Consider the following 20,652-nt stretch of genomic DNA (forward strand, 5'->3'; position numbering starts at 1 on the left):
TCAAATGAATGACCTAAATGGCCCATTTTGATAGACATTTGCTGAAAGACTAAAAGCCTTAGAGACTTTCGAAGAGCAACTTTGGAGAGAAAGCTAATGTTGTAGTAAACTGTTTTCGTTCACATTGCCTTCCAGGATCCTCAAGGACTTTTAGGGCTCATTTGTATTGTTGTCCTAAAACAGCATACAGCTTCAAATCAACTGTCACAATTTTTAGCAAGAGTAATTTGATTACGAAACAATTAACAGCCCCGACGTGCTACAATTTCTCTTTTTTTTCTTGTGTCCCGAAGCGATTTTGAAATTGATTTTGACTTTTCACGTGAAATGATTACGCATGATTTGCTAACACGTGTTTCGATTACTTCCTCTTGTGTACTCTATTTCAATTTGGTATGGTTCTGCTTGGCTGATTTAGTTTGTTTTCTTCTCCGAGTTTTCTATAGTATGTGTAGGATTTGAGTGTAGGAATTGACTGTAGGACTTGACTGAGTTTTCAATAGTATGTGTAAGAAAAATGTAGGACTTGAAGGAGAACGGTCCTTATACAGTGCTGCTTTAAATTAAACGGACAAAACGCGTTAAACTTGAAATTTAAAACCCGTTTTTCTCAAATTGGGTAGAGTTTAGGTGAAAACTTATCAAGACAAAACTTGCTTAAAATTTTAGCAGGATTGATATGGTGTAATTTGTTTTACGAAATTTGGGCCCAAAATTTTACCCCAAAAAATGGGTCATTTTGGCTTTTCTTAGTTAATCAAAAATTACGCCGAAATACCCAGTCGATCACAGAGATAATTATATCAAAGTGAGCCCCTTACGTAGTCCAACAAATTTTAGCAGGGTATAATCTCCAAAATATTGTATAAAATAATTTATTTTTGTTCGATAGCCACAAAAAGTCGTTTTTACTATAAAAAATACCAACTATTGATTGAAAAACAATTTTTAAACAATTTGCAATTTTTTTTGGAGAATATACACTTCTTAAAGTTTGTTGGGCTACGTTAAGGAGCTCATTTTAATATAACTATGTCTGTGATCGACTGGGTATTTTCGGCGTAATTTTTGATTAAATAAGAAAAGCCAAAATGACCCATTTATGGGGTAAAATTTTGGGCCCGAGTTTCGTAAAACAAGTTACACCATATTCATCTTGCTAAAATTTTAAGCAAGTTTTGTCTTCATAAGTTTTTACCTAAACTCAACCCAATTTGAGAAAAACGCGTTTCAAATTTGAAGATTAGCTCGGTTTGTCCGGTTAATTTAAATCAGCGCTGTAGAAACAGTGAATAAACTTTTTTTAAGAAAGGGGGGCAATTGTTCAGTAGATTAAAGTAACGCATTTTCGACCAATCAGAATGCAGCAAAGTTATAATTCTCAATAGAAAGCTCAGTGCTAATTTACTGCTTTTATTAATAGGGGTGGCGATTCTTAAGTAGATATCAAAGGGAGGGCGATTGTTAAATAGATCCAAAAAAAAACAACCAAATGTATCGGCCAGTCTGATCTGGATAGTATTCTCACATTTCGCCCGTCACACGTTTCGCCGCTCATAAATTACTGGCACATTTCGTCCCACGCACGTTTCGCCCCCACACATTTCGCCCCTCAAATTGTACAATAAGAAAGCGGCGGTTAATTAACTGTGTAATAAGTTGGGGTGAAAACGTGCGAGGACAAAATGTGTGAAATAATTAGGGGCGAAATATGCCACTAAATTTACGAGGGGCGAAATGTGTGTGTGGCGAAAGGTGGGACATTCGATCTGGATCGGGTGTCAATTGGAGGGCATGGTTGCTATTAGTATCAAATTTTTCATGTATGTTTGTTAAGTAAAAAAGAGGTTTTTGTATAAGTTTTTGGAAAAACGTGAGGAAATCTGATTAAAGACTCGAACGGGTAATTGCCAATTATGAAATTATTGAGTGAATTATGATCCCAAGAAGGATAGCCGGCTGTTTAGCATGAAGCACCCTTACAAAACTTTAATTTACAAAATTCAATTTTTTTAATTGTTCATTTTTATTGTTCTTTACCCGTTGATTTTTACCCGACGACATTAAAATAACGTATAAAATTATAAATATAATTAAATTCAGCGTCATCAATATCAGTGTCATCAAGTTGGTCTGACAATGAGAAAAGTATTTTTTCGCAATCCAATTACAGTCCAATAAGGACTCTCGTGCAAAATTAAGGCTTTCAAACTCCCTCGACAAAAAAAAACACATTTCAGCCCATAGTTTTTTCGGACCTCTTGAAGTGCCCGGAACAATAACGTTGGAAAGTATTCTCTAAAGTTCAAGTGTTCGCAAAATGGATTTCAAGCACATTTTTAGCACAAATGGTCAGGCCTGAGGTTTTCTTAGACTCGTTTCCGAGAATTTAGATATTGATTATTAATTTGCTAGCAAATGTTCAGCCTTATTTTTACGCCTTTTGATAACTTAAATGTTTGATATAGGAAATCAAAACTTGATTATAAGACAACCCTTTTTATCACACAGTTAAACATGATCAAATCTGTTAATTCACATGAAATGCCTTAAAAAATCAGTAGGAGTATAAGCATAACCGGTTGCTGTGCTTAGAATATACAACCACATTATTCTAAGTAAAATAGTGAAAAAACACACAAAAAAAATTAAAACAATTTTACTTTTTTTAAAAATTTTATTGATTTTTTTTCATTAACCCTTGAAGTATCAAAAATAAATTGGAAGGAAACCGCTCTGCGTTGAAGTTTTTTACAAACTAGTTTAGGTCGTAAGGTAGGTTTTTGTCCCGACTATCAGAAAAGCTCATTGGGGCTCTAAATTCAAGACCTTTCAATTTCTTATTCAAAAGCTCCTAGGCATTTTGTGTTGGTTTTACTACAAGTTTTTGTTTTCAAAATGTTTTTAACACTTTTATAGTAACTTTTGCGTTTTAAATCAATTTTAAATAAATTTTCAACCTATCCCTGGAATTCATACAGCGATTCAAGTTTTTTGTGGCAAAATTGAGTTTTTTTAATTGCTTCAACCATTAGCTCTGGAAACGAAATGAAAATGAAAAACTTGCTCAGCTCTCTAAATATTTATTTAGAAGAGCGAAATAAGCACATTTTTTTGAAGAGTTTTCGATTTTCAGTGCTGTTAAAGACAACTTCGAGTGACGCACTTTTTGCTGAAACTGTTTGAATTTAACGGCGGCAGATATCCAAAAATTATCAATATTTGTGGATAGCAGCAGCCGTTACGTCTAAATAATTTTGAGCAAAAATGCGTGGGTCGAAGTGGTGTTTATCAGCAATGAAGATCAAAGCATTTTCAAAAACTTGAACTATTTCATTAAGACTCAGTGGCTGCAGCTATCCAAAAGCATCAAGAATTTTTTGAATAGCTTAAGCTGTTTGAATAGCTAAAGAGTTTTGAGTCTAGGTCCCAAACAATTTTGAGCAAAAAATGCGTAAGTCGAAGTGGTGTTTAACAGCAATGAAGTTCAAAAAAATAATCTTCAAAAAAATCTGCTTTTTTTCTCTAATCCTAAATATAAATTTAAAGAACTGAGCACGTTTTTTAAAGAGCTTTTCAACTTTATGGCTGTCAATAAACAGTTCAAATGCATTTCCTACTGAAACTTGTTCAGACCTAATGAAAAAAAAACTAACAAAAAAGCTTGATGTTTAAACAATTTTTTTAATGATTTTGAGTTGTCGAGTTCTGCAGTCGATTTCTTAATTTCAAGAAAAAACTTTGGATTGCGAGGTTACTGCTGTTCTAACAGTTCGTCTAGTACTGTTTGAGACACAATGAATTTTTTTATTTGCTTACAGCACCTAAAATCCAAGAAAAGCAAATAAAATTATTTAAACTTTTTTTCTGATTAAAAAAAATCTTTTTTTGCCAATTGCTGGTAGTTATCTACCGTTGTCGGAATTTTGTGGACTCTTTTAAAAGAACAAAACACAGTTGTTTCTTCGATATGTGTTATCTATATCATAAAATTGTCAACAAATTGTAATATAATTTTAAAATCAATTCGTCTCTTTCTGATTTCAAATTTATTAAAAGCTGACTGATGCGATGGGATAAGATTGGCTAATTCTCTATTATCACTCTGCAAACGCCAATTTATTAAAAAGATTATGTTTATGGGTTAGTTGAAATTGGCATAACTCCAAAATAACAATTAAAGAAAAATTCTCGAATGGCATAAACCTTTCTCTTTATTGTGAACATGGAAAATTGTGCGAAAAGTAGTAAAATTGTCAAATCAAATGATAACTGACGGTTTTTTTAGGTGAAACATTTTGAGAACTTTCATGAAAACCTTAAATAAGCTTGCTGCAACTAATTAGTGTCGTCTTACAATTTTTCCAGAGCGGTTTTATTTGACGTTTCACCTTGTAAGACTTTTTAAGAATTCTTATGAAAAACGCAAACATTCTTGCTGCAACTAATTAGTGTCTTCTGACCAGTTTTTACGGCGTTGGTTTAAGTGACGTTTCATCTTGTAAAACTTTTTAAAACTTCACATCAAAATCATAAATAAGCTTGCTTCATCTAATTAGTGTTTAGTGACCAGTCTTTCCAGCAAAAGGGTACTCAAATGATTGGAATATGTCTATTGCGAACACTGTTCACATGTTTTTGCACTTGATAAAAGGAAAAATACTAGTTGATGAAAAGCGTATGGGTTTCATTGAACAGTTGAAGTTTTTTTCATTGGAAACTTTTTTAAATGCTTTTTGAGATGTAGCCAGAAAAAGTGCTTAACGCTGGAGTGTGACCAAACTGTTCAGCCATACTTTGAAATGGCGCCAATTTTTTTTCAAATTTTTTTGATGTTTCCCTCCAGTTATCGATTGAACTTATCCTAACCGACAAATAAAGACACTTTTAGTTTGATTTGATTAAACCATGCTTGATCTTAATTGCTTTTAACAGTTTGCGTCATCTTTTTGCAAAAATAATCTTCTAAAATTATGGAACATTCAAGTTTTACTTTTTTCTAAGCTAATTTCGTTGTTTCTTTTCTCGCGCAACTTCAGAATATGACATATTGGGGGCTATTCTCATGCACGAAGGACCGAATGCGCAAAAAGTCCCAAGCAATGAACGCCCTTTTAATTCTCCAAAACCGACTGAATGTATCACTTAGCTTTTTTTGAGTTTTAAAATACTGAGCTCTGATTGTTTGACAAAATGTTCGCGCCTTCGGTCCTTTGCGCTTGAGAGATTACCCCGTCTGATTGAGACCATTAATAACGTGATTCGAGAAGCAAAAAGACCAAAAGAACTCCTTGGCAAAAATTAGGTTGAAATTTTGTTGGTGTTAAATCATTGTGCGCGTAAATCTCCACGATTATATAAAAAACGGTTTTCAAACACTTTAATTAATGAGTATTTTCTCGGCAAAATAACTCCGGAAGTTTGAAAATATAACGATAATTTATAATTTTCAACAAGCTTTATCATCGGTAACATCGGCCACAATAAACTGCATAACTCAAAGCAAGCTGCAAAAATGGCCAGTATTTGTCCTTGAGACAAATTGCTCTTTTTAAAGGTCAGCCTTAATCAAGGCTGAACCAAATTAGAGCGAAAAGACGGTTAAAATGGGTTTTGGGGGGACCGAACCTGGTTACGGAGCATCCCATCAGGTTCGGTGCACATTCGAGTTCTAGAAAGGAAATGACCTAGTCGGGATTCGAACCGGCGCCGAACCCGCCGGGACGCACCATGTATACGTTTGGCTACTGTCCCTATATGCATTTACATTTTGGTTCAACTTTATATGCACTTATACTCTCGCTTACATTTGAGTGTATATGCATTTGTACTATTGTTTTATATTTGCGCTGCAACATCCTCCACCCCTAAACAAGGAAGAACGGGAGCGAGCTTTACGGTCGGGCGGGTCAGTTCGCTCGTAACGGTCTTTATGTCGGCGGATCGCGCGCATCCGTCTTTGCCGTAGTGTAGTTTAGCAATACGGGCGAGTGGGTAATGCCCACGTGGGCTGTCGGGTTCGACTACCCAAACCAAGTCGCCGGTTTTCAGTGTGACATCCGAATCATTATGCCACTTTGCTCTCTTGTTGAGAGATGGTACATATTCACGCAGCCAGCGTGACCAAACTGCGTTAGCGTACGATTGTGCTCTGGCGTAACGCTTTTTATGATCAAAGTTATCTTCGAAACTTAACGACGGGAAGCTAGCTGCGCTGTGACCGAGAATGAAGTGATTCGGGGTGAGTGCCTCTAGGTCGTGCGGATCGGAACTGACCGGAGTGATCGGTCTTGCGTTAAGTAATTGTTCAACTAGGCAGAGCGTTGTTCCTAGAACTTCCTCAGTTAATCTCCTGCTGCCTAATATGTCGTACAACACTCGCTTAACACTTCTCACTAGCCGCTCCCAGGCGCCGCCGTGATGAGGGGCACTGAGCGGGTTAAACTTCCACTTAAGGCCTTTGTGGACGAAAACGGCCGGGGCGACTTTGTTCCAATTTTGGACGCAGGATAGGAGCTCCTTTTGAGCACCAACAAAATTCGTGCCATTGTCAGAAAGAATGGTTTTGGGGGTACCTCGCCTTGCAATAAATCGCTCTACGCCCATGACGCAGGAACTAGTATCGAGAGATGGAACCAACTCGATGTGAACTGCTCGAGTCGTGAGGCAGGTAAATAGGAAACCCCATCTCTTTTCGGTACTTCGGCGTATTGGCACTTGAAACGGGCCAAAGTAATCAACACCTGTGTTGGAGAAAGGAGGCTGCTTGTAACCCAGTCTTTCAATCGGTAGGTCAGACATAATGGGCACAACTGTTTTTGCTTTGCGCTTACGGCATGTTATGCAAGTATTTTCGATGTTCCCAAGTAACCAGCGCAACTTCAGAACAATGTATTTCAACTGAACTACAGCACGCATGTAATCCAACCCCTGATGTGCATGTTGAAAGTGCATATGCCTAATCAACATATGAGCAACTCGGTGTTGACCATCCAGTATTATTGGATGTTTGCTATCAAAGTCGGTATCAACAAGACGGCTGATACGTCCAGTTGAACGCAGGATGCCAGCTGGGCCGATGAACGGAGAATATTTAGCAATCCGACTTTTCTTTGTTATCAGTTTATCGGACTGAAGTATTTTCACTTCGGCAGGAAATGATTCGGACTGAGCGAGATAAATGAGCTTCTGCTCGGCAATATCTAACTCGGACGGGTCGGTTATTTCCAGCGTTTTTGTACGGAAGTGTTTATGCGATGGTAGCACACGAAGCATAAATGCTAAAACACGTTTGTACTTTACAATTGAGCTGAATTTATCCCAATTTTTAAACAGACGGATCGACGGCACTTTCTCAGATGAAGCATCAACAACAAACGTAGATGCAGTCTCAAGGCATGTATCAATGTCACAGAGTGGGCCTTTTAATTGGATCTTTTTGATGACATCAGTGTTCGGCTTGAATGGCCAATCACATGTCCTCAATATACTAGGGCCTCTAACCCAGCTGCTATCCTTGAGGGCTTCCGAAGAAATCCCTCGTGTGCCGGTATCAGCTGGGTTATCACCACTGAGTACATGATTCCATTGATCAATGGTGGTGGACTCCAAGATTTCACCAGTGCGGTTTCCAACAAACACAGGAAGTTTGTTGCACGAGTTAAGCCACTGGAGAACGGTGGTAGAATCAGTCCACATGAATACATTGCTTACTTTAAAAGTAAGCGCTTTCAAAATCTCTTCTTTGAGTCGAGTCGCAAGCAGAGCAGCCTGAAGCTCTAACTTGGGAATGGAGAGCATCTTCATAGGCGCTACACGGGCTTTCCCAAATACAAAAGCTAACTCAGTCTTTTGCGATTTAGCAAGTCGGGCTCGGAGAAACGATACGGCGCAAAAAACGTCCTGCGAACTATCACCGAACGTGTGAAGTTCACAGCGGTCGAACGGTTCGGTAAAGTAGCTACGAGGTATCGTCAGAGTACCTAATAGTGGAAGTCCTGAGTGCCAATCTAGAAATTGTTGTTTAATTTCCTCTGGGAGATCATCATCCCACTTTTGACCACTGATTCTCCATATGTCTTTTAGTAAAAGGCGCGCTTTCACAGTATATGGAGCTACCAGTCCTATTGGATCAAAAACTGAGGAAACAAAACTCAACACGGTGCGTTGAGTAATTGCTTTATCTAGTGGTCGATCAACACCTCTACTTACTACTAGGGTATCTTTTACATGATCCCACCTGAGACCAAGAACATGCGACGATTGGTCTGGACTCTTACAAATATCCTTAACTGACGGGTTGGACTCACGGTTGTCCGGATTAAGAGCGGTTGTAACTTCGGGTACATTGCTAACAAACTTTGTCAGGTTAAACCCACCTAATTTGAGCATTGCGACTAAGTCTTTGCTTAGGCTAAGAGCGTCAGCGGTATTTTCGAACGAGTCAAGATAGTCGTCCATGTAAAACTTCTGGACAACGGCTGAAGCGGCTTCGGGGTATTCAGTTTGATTATCAGAAGCAGTTTTTTGTAGCGCGAAATTCGCACAAGTTGGCGAATCACGAGCGCCAAAAATATGACGGGTGTATTGGTGAACCACCACACTTGAAGTGGGGTCCTCCCGCCACAAAAAACGGAGAGACGGTTGATCTCGCGCAAGTACTCCAACTTGTAAGAACATACCTTCTATGTCCGCTGAGACGGCGTACTTGTGTTGACGGAACCTCAACAGTACAAAAATAAGATTTTGAAGGAGATCCGGGCCAACCAAGAGAGATCTATTTAAGGAAGTGCCATGAAATTTGGATGCTCCATTGAGCACACGGCGCACCTTGCCGGGTTTGTTCGGGTTCAAAACCGGATGGTGTGGAAGATACCACTCACGTTCGGCTCGTGAGCTGGGATCGTGCGGGTTGACGGTTATGACATATCCTTTACTTATATCTTCTCTGATTGTTTCGGTATACTTCTCGCGAAGTAACGGATCTTTATCTAATCTTTTCTCTAACGACTTTAATTGGGCTAATGAAGAATAATAATTGTTAGGCAAGCTAACATCATTATCACTCCACAGCATCGGTACAGTGTAACGCTCACCATCGTGAACGGTTTCAGTTTTTAGGATCGACAAAGCACGCTTGTCTGCGGCGGAACGGGCATCTACTTGCTTGAACGCACCATACGACTCTAACTCATACCAAGTTTTGATTTGGTCGGTCAGAGAAGTATCGTCCGTAACGCAGTTAAAGGAAGAAGAATTTAAGGACGAACGATCAGGAGACGGACCACTAATGACCCAACCTATCGGAAGTCGGACGGCGCACGGTGAGTCAAGTTCATCTCCGAAGACATGTTCGAGGGGTCTTATCGCATGATAGAAGTCCTGTCCTATAACTATCTCAATCTCTTTGTAATTATACGCAGTCGTCTTTAACGGGGCTAGTTGCGGGTATTTTACCTGCAATTCGGAAACGTTTATAACATCGGGTCCTATATACATGTTGTGCTTAACGAAAGCGACAAACGAAAACGAAAATTCACTTTTATTGGGCTTTGCGGAAACTTTCAAGTGAACTCGCTGAGTTTTAGATACCTTGGCTGAGTTAAAACCATCGGTCGTAACATTTACGGGCGTGCCAACTAATTTCAGACGTTCAACGAGTGCCGCGGAAACCCAAGAATGAGTGGAACCGGTGTCACAAAGTGCTAGTGCATTCGAATTTTCCGAACCAGAGGACACATCTACCAACGCAACGGGAAGAATACCTTTTGCAGTTCCCTCACAAGGTTTAACACAAGCTGCGTTATTTGCAGAAGTAGTGTTTGTTTTAGTTTGAGTCGATGGTGATCGGTCGGCCTCTTTGGGCGGGAAAACTTTCTCGGCTCCATGAAGAAGCACATTGTGAGTGCTCTCACAGTCCTGTTTTGGGCATTTTCTTGCTTTTTGGCACTTTCGGAAGGTATGGTTGCCTTGTAAACAAGAAAAACAGAGCTTTTGTTCTGCTACATATTTAGCCCTTTGTGTTGCGTTTTTCTCTTTGAACACGGAACAGTTCCAGAGTGCATGCTGCCCTTTGCATAGCGAGCATGGAGGAAACCTTGTCTTTTCTCTACTTTTCTCATCCTTAGAACTTACCTTAGTGTTACCTGCAAGCACTTTTGTAACTACTTTTTGTTTAACTGGTTCTTCAGACTTACCCTTAGAATTGATCGTTTTCAGCCTCTCATGACCCTCCGCTTTTTCTTTGAGCCATTCATTGAAATCTAGCAGAGTTGGTCTATGCCATTGGCGTCTCACGGTTTGCATCGACCATGACTCCTTAAGGTTCGGGGGAAGCTTACTCACAGCCTGATTCAGTAAGTTAACACTTTTCAGGTCGTCGTTAAAAGACAGAGACTTGAATACGGCAACAAGTCCAGAAATTGCAGAGGAAAATCCAATTACATTTTCCGAGTTATGCATTTTCAGCGGCGGAAAATTACTCAATTTATCTAGGTGAGCCCCTACTACAGCATGCGGCTGCCCGAATTTTCTTTGAAGAGTTGCTAATGCGTCTTTATATAGTACTCCGCTATAGCTATACTCAGCGATTGCGGATTTTGCTTTACCCACTACGAGCGTTTTCAGATAGGTAAGCTTTTCATCGTCACTGAGTATGGCTGAATCGACCGTCGATGTGAATTGCCCAAACCACTCATGCCAATTAAGTGGGTTGCCATCGAACTGGGTCAGCTTCCACTCAGGGAGATGATCTTTTCGGCTGTGCATGAGTAAATTAACCAACTCTCGTGTCGAAAGTGGACGCTCGACGTCTGCACCAGGTGAATTACCGGGAGTTGGCTCTGTGTAATTCGAAGAGTTACCGTGACAATCAGGAACGAACGGTTGATTAGCTTGTGAAAAGTTCTCAGGCTGCGCAAAGAACACAGTCCCTCCACTTGTATAAGGAACAAAATTATTCGTAGGAACAATCGGAGTTACTGCGGAAAAAACAGTTGTCGAAGGAACGTAGTGCTGTTGAGTTGACATTAAAGGGGTAGCAACAGCTGGTCTCCACAAATTACTATAAGGATTGTAGTGGTCACTTGAAAAGTTATAACTACTAACGGGAACACCCATATGTTGTTGTGATGGGGCTACAGGTGCTTGGTAGCCAGCTACTACTGATCCTGCAGTGTGATGACTTAAAGAAACATGATTAACTGCTGTTGATGCAGGAACAAACGGTGTTACACCAGAAGGAACTTCTGCAGATGATGGCGGAGCAAAATAGTTTTCAGAAGTTACCGGGACTACTGAACCTGTGTTTGGATTGCCTAGCCCCGGATGAGTGGACAAAAAAGTTTGCTGAGGCAAATTATTGGAAACAGGTTGCATGACCTGCTGTAACCCTACTGGGTTGTTAACGGAAACCTGCGATCGAACCAAATTCGACCAATTATGTTGTTGTCCGTGAATGTGGTTACTGTAATACAATCCCGGATCACTAGAAGCTGCCTGGCCATTATTCACTCCTGTAAAACTTGATGAGACCAAGTAATTTGTTGATGCAGGATAAGTTGCCTCAGGAGCTGTTGAACGAACGTGCTGCTCTTGATTGGGAACTACAACAGCATCAGGCTGATTGTGGTCGACAGATTCGACCCAGTGACGCGTACGATCCTTTTCGTCTATTGTTAGTTGTGGAGAGATTCGAGTTAAACCACTCTACTCAGCATTCTCGCTGATTTCCGACAACTCATCTTCTAACTCAAGCCCTTTCAACTCAATTTCTGCCAGTTTTTTCCTATGTTCTTCAGCCAATTCTTCCAACTCTAAACTGCTTTGTTGTTCTAAAACATATTGTTTCATCTTGTTTTGCTGCTCTTTCAGTCTTAATGATACCTTTGCCTGCCTCTCAAGTTCGTCTTGTTGTTTCTTTAAAATCATTAAGTCGCGTTTTTCCTCAGAAAGTGTTTTCGACGGAGCGGCGGTATAACTAGATTTCTGAGAACCTGATTGCTGATGTCGGCTGCTTCGGTGCGACAACTTAGAGCGGGTATCTGTTTTATGCGACCGGGGTTTTTCACTTTTTTCAGAATGATGAGAAACTTTTGAGCTGCTATCTATTTTGTCCGGCTCTGTTACTGCCTCAAAACTTGTTTTATATGTGATAGCTTCCTGCAGAACTTTATCGTTGCTTTGAGTCAACTTATGAAGCCACATATCCTGTGCCGGTATCAATTCGTCGGGATTGGCACTTTTTGCAGCCATATCAATCAACTCAGTATTTATCTCGACCGCTTGTTCTATATAGTTCCTACATTTTTCAATATAAGTATCAATTTTTGAGCAACGACTCTGACTCTCTATGTATTCTAAAATTATTTCATGGCATTTATAAAGTTCGTTTTCGAGATTGCTACGTTTCTCAAACAACTTCTTAATTTTCTTCTGAAACTTAACTTCCATGCTTAATAATTTCAGAAATAAACTACTCTCAGAAAAACTGTATTTTCACTCAAGTAAATCCACAAATACTTTTACCTGGCGTTAAAGTCCAAGCTTAAACCGGGCTTTGTGAAACAAGTCTCTTTCACGCGCTTTTGAGACGGCGCGGATAGTGTACGGAGCGCGTGATCTAGAGAACTAGCTCCTAGAATGAATACCATACACTCAAGAGACCTATGCGACGGCTACGTTACGATAAAGTACCAATGGGGTGGGGAAATTAAGTAGGTCGGTTGAACTCCAACAACGCACACGGAGTAAACCTGAGGATGAAAGAATTCAACTTAACTCACTTAGTATCACCGTACCTGGCCACTTAACATTAGTGTCGCGCAACGAAGTCAATAATCGGACGAGCTGAAACGGCTTAGATTCACTTGAACCAATGGGGTGGGGAAATTAAGTAGGTCGGTTGAACTCCAACAACGCACACGGAGTAAACCTGAGGATGAAAGAATTCAACTTAACTCACTTAATATCACAGTACCTGACCACTTAACATTAGGTTGGTGTCATGTTACAGCACAGTTTCGCAGAATTATGGGGACGTTTTGACGATTTTTTGGAAATTTCTTACTTTTTTCCCAAAATTTTTCGGAAAATTTTGGTCAGCAGGTTCGAGCCGTAAACCAATCCAAAAAACTAGTCTAGTACCCCTTGTCTATGATCCGATTTTTTGGATTTTCAATCCGCTCACAATTACCCAAAAATTTGTGGTATCGGGAAAATTACCACTTGTAGCTTGCTTTGAGTTGGGATACACAATAAGACATTAACACATCGTACGTAATTTTATTGCAAGTTTGTAAAAATTAGAATAGTCTTACAGTTTTTGACGGTTTTGGAGATTGGCGTCACCGGGAAAAATCCAAAAACTTCGGGTGTCGAGAAAATTACAGCTCCACTTTGACCAAAAGTCAACAATCAGGACACCTGAACAGGGCTCTCTTCCGCTAGTCAGTCTGCTTATTCGTCCGTCTGCTATGTCGTCTGTCGGCCAACTGGATACGCTATGCTAACTTTCGGCCAAACGTGCACTTTCGTCCAAACGCCCACTTTCGGCCAACTGCTATCTGATATTTTCGGCCAAACGCTCACTTTCTGCCAACTGGTATCTGATATTTTAGGCCAAACGCCCACTTTCGGCCAAACGCCCACTTTCGGTCAAACGCCCACTTTCGGCCCTCTGTTAGCTGATATTTTCGTATTTTCGGCCAAACTGATCACACTGACGATTTCGGCCAATCGCACAGTTCGTCCAAATGAATACTCGTCGTGTCTAGAAATAGGCCAAATAAACACTCGACCAAATAAACACTCGGCCAAACTGATCACTCTGGAGATTTCGGCCAATCGCACAGTTCGTCCAAATGAATACTCGTCGTGTCTAGAAATAGGCCAAATAAACACTCGACCAAATAAACACTCGGCCAAACTGATCACTCTGGAGATTTCGGCCAATCGCACAGTTCGTCCAAATGAATACTCGTCGTGTCTAGAAATAGGCCAAAGAAACACTCGGCCAAACAAACACTCGTTCAAAGTGATCACTATGATGACTGTCGGTCAACTGAGCACTGTGGTGACTTTCGGCTATTTGGACACTCGTGTCGTCAAACTGCCAAACAATCAGGGCACTAACTGTCCCTTGTGGGGCGCCAAAATGTGCGCGTAAATCTCCACGATTATATAAAAAACGGTTTTCAAACACTTTAATTAATGAGTATTTTCTCGGCAAAATAACTCCGGAAGTTTGAAAATATAACGATAATTTATAATTTTCAACAAGCTTTATCATCGGTAACATCGGCCACAATAAACTGCATAACTCAAAGCAAGCTGCAAAAATGGCCAGTATTTGTCCTTGAGACAAATTGCTCTTTTTAAAGGTCAGCCTTAATCAAGGCTGAACCAAATTAGAGCGAAAAGACGGTTAAAATGGGTTTTGGGGGGACCGAACCTGGTTACGGAGCATCCCATCAGGTTCGGTGCACATTCGAGTTCTAGAAAGGAAATGACCTAGTCGGGATTCGAACCGGCGCCGAACCCGCCGGGACGCACCATGTATACGTTTGGCTACTGTCCCTATATGCATTTACATTTTGGTTCAACTTTATATGCACTTATACTCTCGCTTACATTTGAGTGTATATGCATTTGTACTATTGTTTTATATTTGCGCTGCAACAATCATGTATGGTCCATTGCCAGACGCCATAAAAATTATTGAATGCTCCACTTAAGCAGAGAAAATTAGAAAGAAAATATTTTTTCCAAGCAACTGCTATTAGGTACTAGATTCAACTCCATCTATTGAAAGGCAAAAAAGAACGTTGCTATCTGATAATTAGTAAAATTCCTCTCCTTGAAAATGCGAGGGAACCGCAAAAAACCGTTGACTTTAACAGAAAATATTTGAATTTGAAAGCTGTAGGTTTTCCTGTCTGCAGTTACTTTTGCAAAACTGACTGCCTCTATTTTTGAAAAATATCATCATTTTGATGAACACAGAGAATTCATTGAAGTTAAAGTGTGACAATTGTGTTCTATATGCTAACAAGACTGCTCGTATCAGGGCGAAGCCCTGAATGTTCCGACTGCCCGTTAAGGTTTATGGAGCAGTAATAACATTAAAAAATTCAATAAAATAAAAAGAAATGAAATTTTTTTTTCTAAAATTTAAAATTTTTTTATGAAAATCATCCCCCCACACGCCATATAAAGTACAAAAGGATAGATTTCGCTCCTTGTAACAAACCAATTATGGCAAACAAGCTTCTTTTAACCAATTTGGAACCATTTCTAAGACGCATTAAATCTCCGCTTACGCGTTTATAGCGCGAATTATATCGCGCGTTAATTGTCCAAAGTTGGCCAAAATGGCAATTTTTAAACCCCCGTAACTTTAAGAAAAATAATCACAGGTGAAATATCTTTTCAAATTTGAGCTCAGGAGAACAATACCTTTCGAATGATATAAAAAAATTCCGTCAAAAATGGCTAGTTAAAAAGTCGAAATTTGTCTGAAGAAAAAAAAAACCCACCCGAGCACAAATATTCCGTTACTTTCGTATCGAAAGTCGGAACAATAAACGATGTCGTTGTCCAAATTATCTTTTTATGTTTGTTTCTTTCTACTTTCTGGTTAATGATTTTTCATTTTTTTGAAAAGCTTTATGAATGCATTCAATCTTTTCAATTTGGCTTTATAGGTAATTCTTACTAACTTAGTTTGCATACACTTGATAGTCTTTTTTATATTTCAGAGACGAACTCCATTCAAGTGTTACTCTTGATAAAAAGTTCAAAATATGAAATCCTTGCATAACCGGATATGTGAACCCCTTTTTCTTAATTTTGATACTGCTCTGTGGCTGGTATAATGATTCCATTGCTAGGTTTTAAGTTTCAAAAGAAGTGATGGAAATTTTAAGCATGAGGAGTTTTTTCTCAAACCATTTTTGACATTATTTTTTCCTGGAAGATATTGATTTTCTTGATTTCTAGGTCAAATTCGAAAAAAAATTTCCGTTTTCTTAGGTTATGGAGATTCAAAATTCCCAGTTTGAACAAATTGGAATAATTAGAGCGTGCTAGTTACCATTTTTTTTGCGCTATTGGAGAATTAAAATCTTCAAAATTATTTGAGGGTTGTCCAAAAAACTTGCTTCTAGATATTTAATTTCTGTTCTAACTCTCTAAAAAAGAATGGAATATTTCTGCTCGCTGCACTTTGTTTCTCAAATCAATTTCCACTTTTTAAAAAATCGTGGTGCACTTCATACAATGCTTTCATATAGTTCGATGGAAGAAAAGTGCTGATCATATGATTTCACACATGGAATTTTTGCAGAAAGTGTTTATCATACAATTTTCGTAATTGCATGATTACGAAAAAAAATTAGTCGCAATTTCAATCCGCCAAAAAATTCCAATTTTTTGTAACGAATTTTATTCACCTCAAAACCTCAAACTGCAATGATTGTAGTCGTGTATAAAAAACAGCGTTTTTTATAGTACTGTGTGAAAAGCAAAACTTACCTTATGTGGCGAACCTTTGATAGAAATTCATCTGTAAGCCTGTTGTCAATTAACCGATGAGTTTTTTGTGAGAAACATCCACGATCGTGTTTTAAAAAATGGAAAAACGCTTTTCCTTCAGCTTTTGTGTATGGAAAAATGCTTATCTTAGAGTTCACATACACTTTTCTGTACGCATGCAATTGTACAAAATTGTATGGTGAGCATTTTTTCCTAAATGAAAGTTCTATTCGAAGCATTTTAATCAGTTGGGTAGCGATGCTTAAATGGCGTTTTTATTTCATCTGAAAAATCATAACGTCGTGAGCTCTAGTTTTAAAAGATATTTTAAGTAAAGACTGTTTTCATTCTAAAAAAAATGCGAATAATCAAACATTTTAAAAGAAATTTCTAATAACTTAGATCTATTTCTAGGCCATTAAAGTAAGTCTAAAAATCCTTGATCAGATGGAAAAATCTTGTCCATATGGTCCATTTAGTTTTGTAAAATCCTTGATCATGTCTGTCAAAAAGAAATATTTTTAGCCTGCAGCTTTTTTTACCAGTCCTTTAATCTGAAGTCAATACCTGCGGCAAAAAAATACACTACGGGTAATAAAATGTGTCAAATGCTTCTACTGTTATCCAAAACTGCCGATTGAAAAACTCGAAAAATTTAATTCTCAAACCGGAAGAACCGTTTTTTTTTTTCATTTTTCATGATCAAGTGTTTCTGCATTTTGTTTTTCATTATGTTCAATTATAATTGCATTTAAAAGTGACCGCCTATAAAAATAGATACACCGTGACAGATTCATGAAAGAGATGAAATTTTAGCTGAATCAGTTATTGAAGTAATGATTTAATGTGTTTGAACAGATGGTTTGAAACATTGGCAGCAGCCGGGGCTGCGGGCTGCTTTCTGAAACAATCCAGAATCAAATTTTTGAGCCAATCACGGAAAATACTTATATATTGAAAACTGCGTCAACGTTATTTTTTTCTTGATGAGATTTTTTACTCGAGGCGTTCTTCGAGTATTCTCCTGTGCATCATTTTTTATTAAAACTAAATTAATTTTATCTAAATTTGATTAAATTTAATCCAATTAAAATATTTGTCATCACAATTTTAGAAATTTCCTTAATGCGTCATCAGAACAAAGCCCTAAGGTGGAAAAAATATCGCCATTGCTCGCAGCGTTTTTGACGTTAAATCAATTCAAGAGTGACAAAAATGATTAATTTTTGAAAGATTTCCTGGAGGCTGCTTTCAAATTTAGTGTAGTTCAACAAGTTGTAAAAAAAACGTACACAAAAAATTTTGAAAATACTTTGCAGTTTGAAATTCTTAAAAATTTTTGCCGTGGTTGTTGTACTTTCATTTAAAATTTTGAATTGAAAAAATCTACTTAACAATTGCCCCCCCCCCCCCCCCTCCCATTTAAGAAAGGGGGCAATTGTTAAGTAGATTGAAATAACGCATTTTTGACCAATCAGATTGCAGTAAAATTCAAATTTTAAATAAAACACTCTGGTGCTATTTACCGCTTTTATTAATAGGGGTGGTAATTCTCAAGTGGATACCAAAGGGAGGGCGATTGTTAAGTAGATCCAAATCGACAAAAGGTCTGCGGAAAAAGTCTAATCGACAAAACGATTTGAGCGTTTTAGCAAAAAAAAAGTTGAAAAGGAATTAAAATGTGTATTTGTGCATTCCAAGACCCACATACGGTCAACATATGTTGAGCAAATGTTCATCTTATTTTCAGAAAAGATATTTTTAGGAAACCGTTTTTCTTCACCTGATTAACCTCCAAATGCATGTTTTTGATCATTTGTTCTGGCGATTAGTGTTGCCTCAAAATGAAGCAAGATCCAGATATGAATCAGAACATTCGAGAACAATTTAAGAACATTGGAGAGATAATAAATTAATATCAGGCTCACAATTTTGTAGACTGGTTTACGATATTGGTAACAACTTTATTCCAGAGCGAAGTCTGAGAGAACGTGATTAGACCAAATGATCCGTTTTCAAACGTCTCTGAGCGGAAAAATTTCAATTTATTTAATTCGAGAGGCGGAGGTGCAATCAAAGTCAACACCCTTTGCTAAACATAACCCGAAATTACCATACCCTTTTTTAGACAGACTTTCTTTGTTATAGAACCTTTAATTATTGACAATTCTGATATAGTTATTTTTAGGTGCAACTAGTATATGGGGACACCACTTAAGGCTTTCTTTTTATCTGAAATAAACCAGGACAGATTGGGAGAAATTGAGTCTCATTTTGAGGTTCATTGAAGAATAAAAAAAGAGAAACCAACCCTGATAATGATTATTTAGAAAATAAAGTCCGCTTTTTGTAGTGTTATTTCGTCTAATCCAGTAGAAAAAAATGTCCTAGCAAATCAATGGTTGGATTTATGGATCAACTCAGCAGCTTAATAAAAACTTACCTCCCTTGCCAATCTATTTCAGATCTATTTTAAGTAATTCAGTCGCATATTAATGAGTTTTGAAGTTTTAATTTTTTTTCTAAGTTAGGCACAGATATATTTAGAATCTTCTTCACTACTATTATTAAATTAAGTGAAATTTTGTGGAAATTCTCCGGGAATTTTTTCATCTTTTTTTTCAGATCCGACTGCACCCGAATAAACTGTGGGTTCCCGACTTGCTCCTCGAAAACAGCTTCGGACAAAGTCACGTGCACCAGTTGGACTACCAGAACTACGTAGTGGCCAGTTACTTCGGACTGCTCTACTGGGCCATACCTATGGTCGTGTTGAGCAAGTGTCGAACTGACGTGACCTATTTCCCTTTTGACCACCAGAAATGCTCCATTCGCATGTCGTCATGGACATACCATGACAAGTTAATTAATTTCACTCTTTCTCAGTACAATTCAGGTATGGAGATTCCTGTGAGCAACATCGAGTGGACAATCACTGAAGTTCTAGGGACATTCTACCCAAACCCAATGCCAGCCCCACATCCATACTATCCGGGCGAAGTCATAAGTTATCCATACATTATTTACGACATTGTTATGAAACGCAAACCCAGTTTTTATGTTAATTTGCTTGTGGTTCCGTCGTTTGTGATCAGTTGGCTAGGCGCTGTTATTTATCTAATTCCAAACGCGTCAGGTGAAAAACTTGGTTTTTCAATCACTCTTTTCCTCTCCCTGTACGTCAATCAGGTTATAGTAGCTGAACACTTACCACCCTCGGCTGATACCTTTCCTTTGATTGCTCGCTTTTATATGCTCATAAGTTTCATGCTCGCTATTTCCGTTTTTCCAACAGTTTTCACGCTTTCTTTTCACTACAAACTTATTCAGACTTTGAAACCGGAAGAGTCAAACTGTTCCGCTATTTTAAACTGGTTTGAAAAGTTGGGTAGATGCAAAAACTTCTGGTTTGTGACTTGTTGCTGTGAAGTTACATGCAAATGTCTGGCTGAAAGTAACTTGATGAAGAAAAAAGACAACGACGCTCGGCTGAACATCGACGAAAACTTACAATCTTTCACGCTTGTGAATAACCACTACAAGGAAAATTGTAGATACACAACAAACAACGGCAATAATCGACTGTACCACGCGATCAACAATGGAATCCGAAACCTAAATCACGCCCATGCTTCCAAGACAAATACGACCAATCATCACGAGAACAACCATATTGACGACTACAACTCGGTATTCGACGAGGAACGAATCGAGTATAAGCAGAGCGTTATTCAGGATTCGTCGCCCACTCAAATAAACGCACAGAATCGACGCGACTCGGTTCTCGGATCCACAACTGAAATGATGCTGGAACGAGTGCTGACGAAGATCGACTCGGTTTTGAACTCGGAACCCGACATTTTGTTGCAGAGGTGGCAGGTGATAGCGGCGGGAGTGGACAAACTCGGCTTTTTCGTATATTGCATGTCGTTGACTTTGGTCACTAGTGTTTTTTCGTTCTTCTTAATTTTCAGAAATTATCCAGCATAAAATGTAAATCAACATCTAGACATTCAGCATAAATAGTTTTCTATTTTAATTAAAATTTGTTTTCGTACTTGTCGACACCCCAGTTTGTGATGAGAAATAACTGACACCGTCTAGGTAGGATTTGATTGTTTG

General features: G+C 38.5%; 1 protein-coding gene across 4 annotated transcripts in view; it reads left to right on the forward strand.

Annotated features, from left to right (window-relative positions):
- The window catches only part of LOC134846403 (acetylcholine receptor subunit alpha-type acr-16-like), a 53,072-nt gene extending 32,487 nt beyond the window's left edge, over positions 1–20,585 (forward strand). For all 4 annotated transcript variants that reach the window (XM_063863740.1, XM_063863741.1, XM_063863743.1 and 1 more), the window contains one exon: positions 19,156–20,585. In XM_063863740.1, coding sequence (XP_063719810.1) covers positions 19,156–20,520 — 1,365 coding nt within the window. In that variant the 3' untranslated portion in view covers positions 20,521–20,585. The remainder of the gene's footprint in view (positions 1–19,155) is intronic.
- Positions 20,586–20,652: the final 67 nt, after the last annotated feature.

Source organism: Symsagittifera roscoffensis, chromosome 5 (genome assembly GCF_963678635.1).
Source record: "Symsagittifera roscoffensis chromosome 5, txSymRosc1.1, whole genome shotgun sequence".
In the NCBI taxonomy this organism is placed as follows: Eukaryota; Metazoa; Xenacoelomorpha; order Acoela; family Convolutidae; genus Symsagittifera; species Symsagittifera roscoffensis.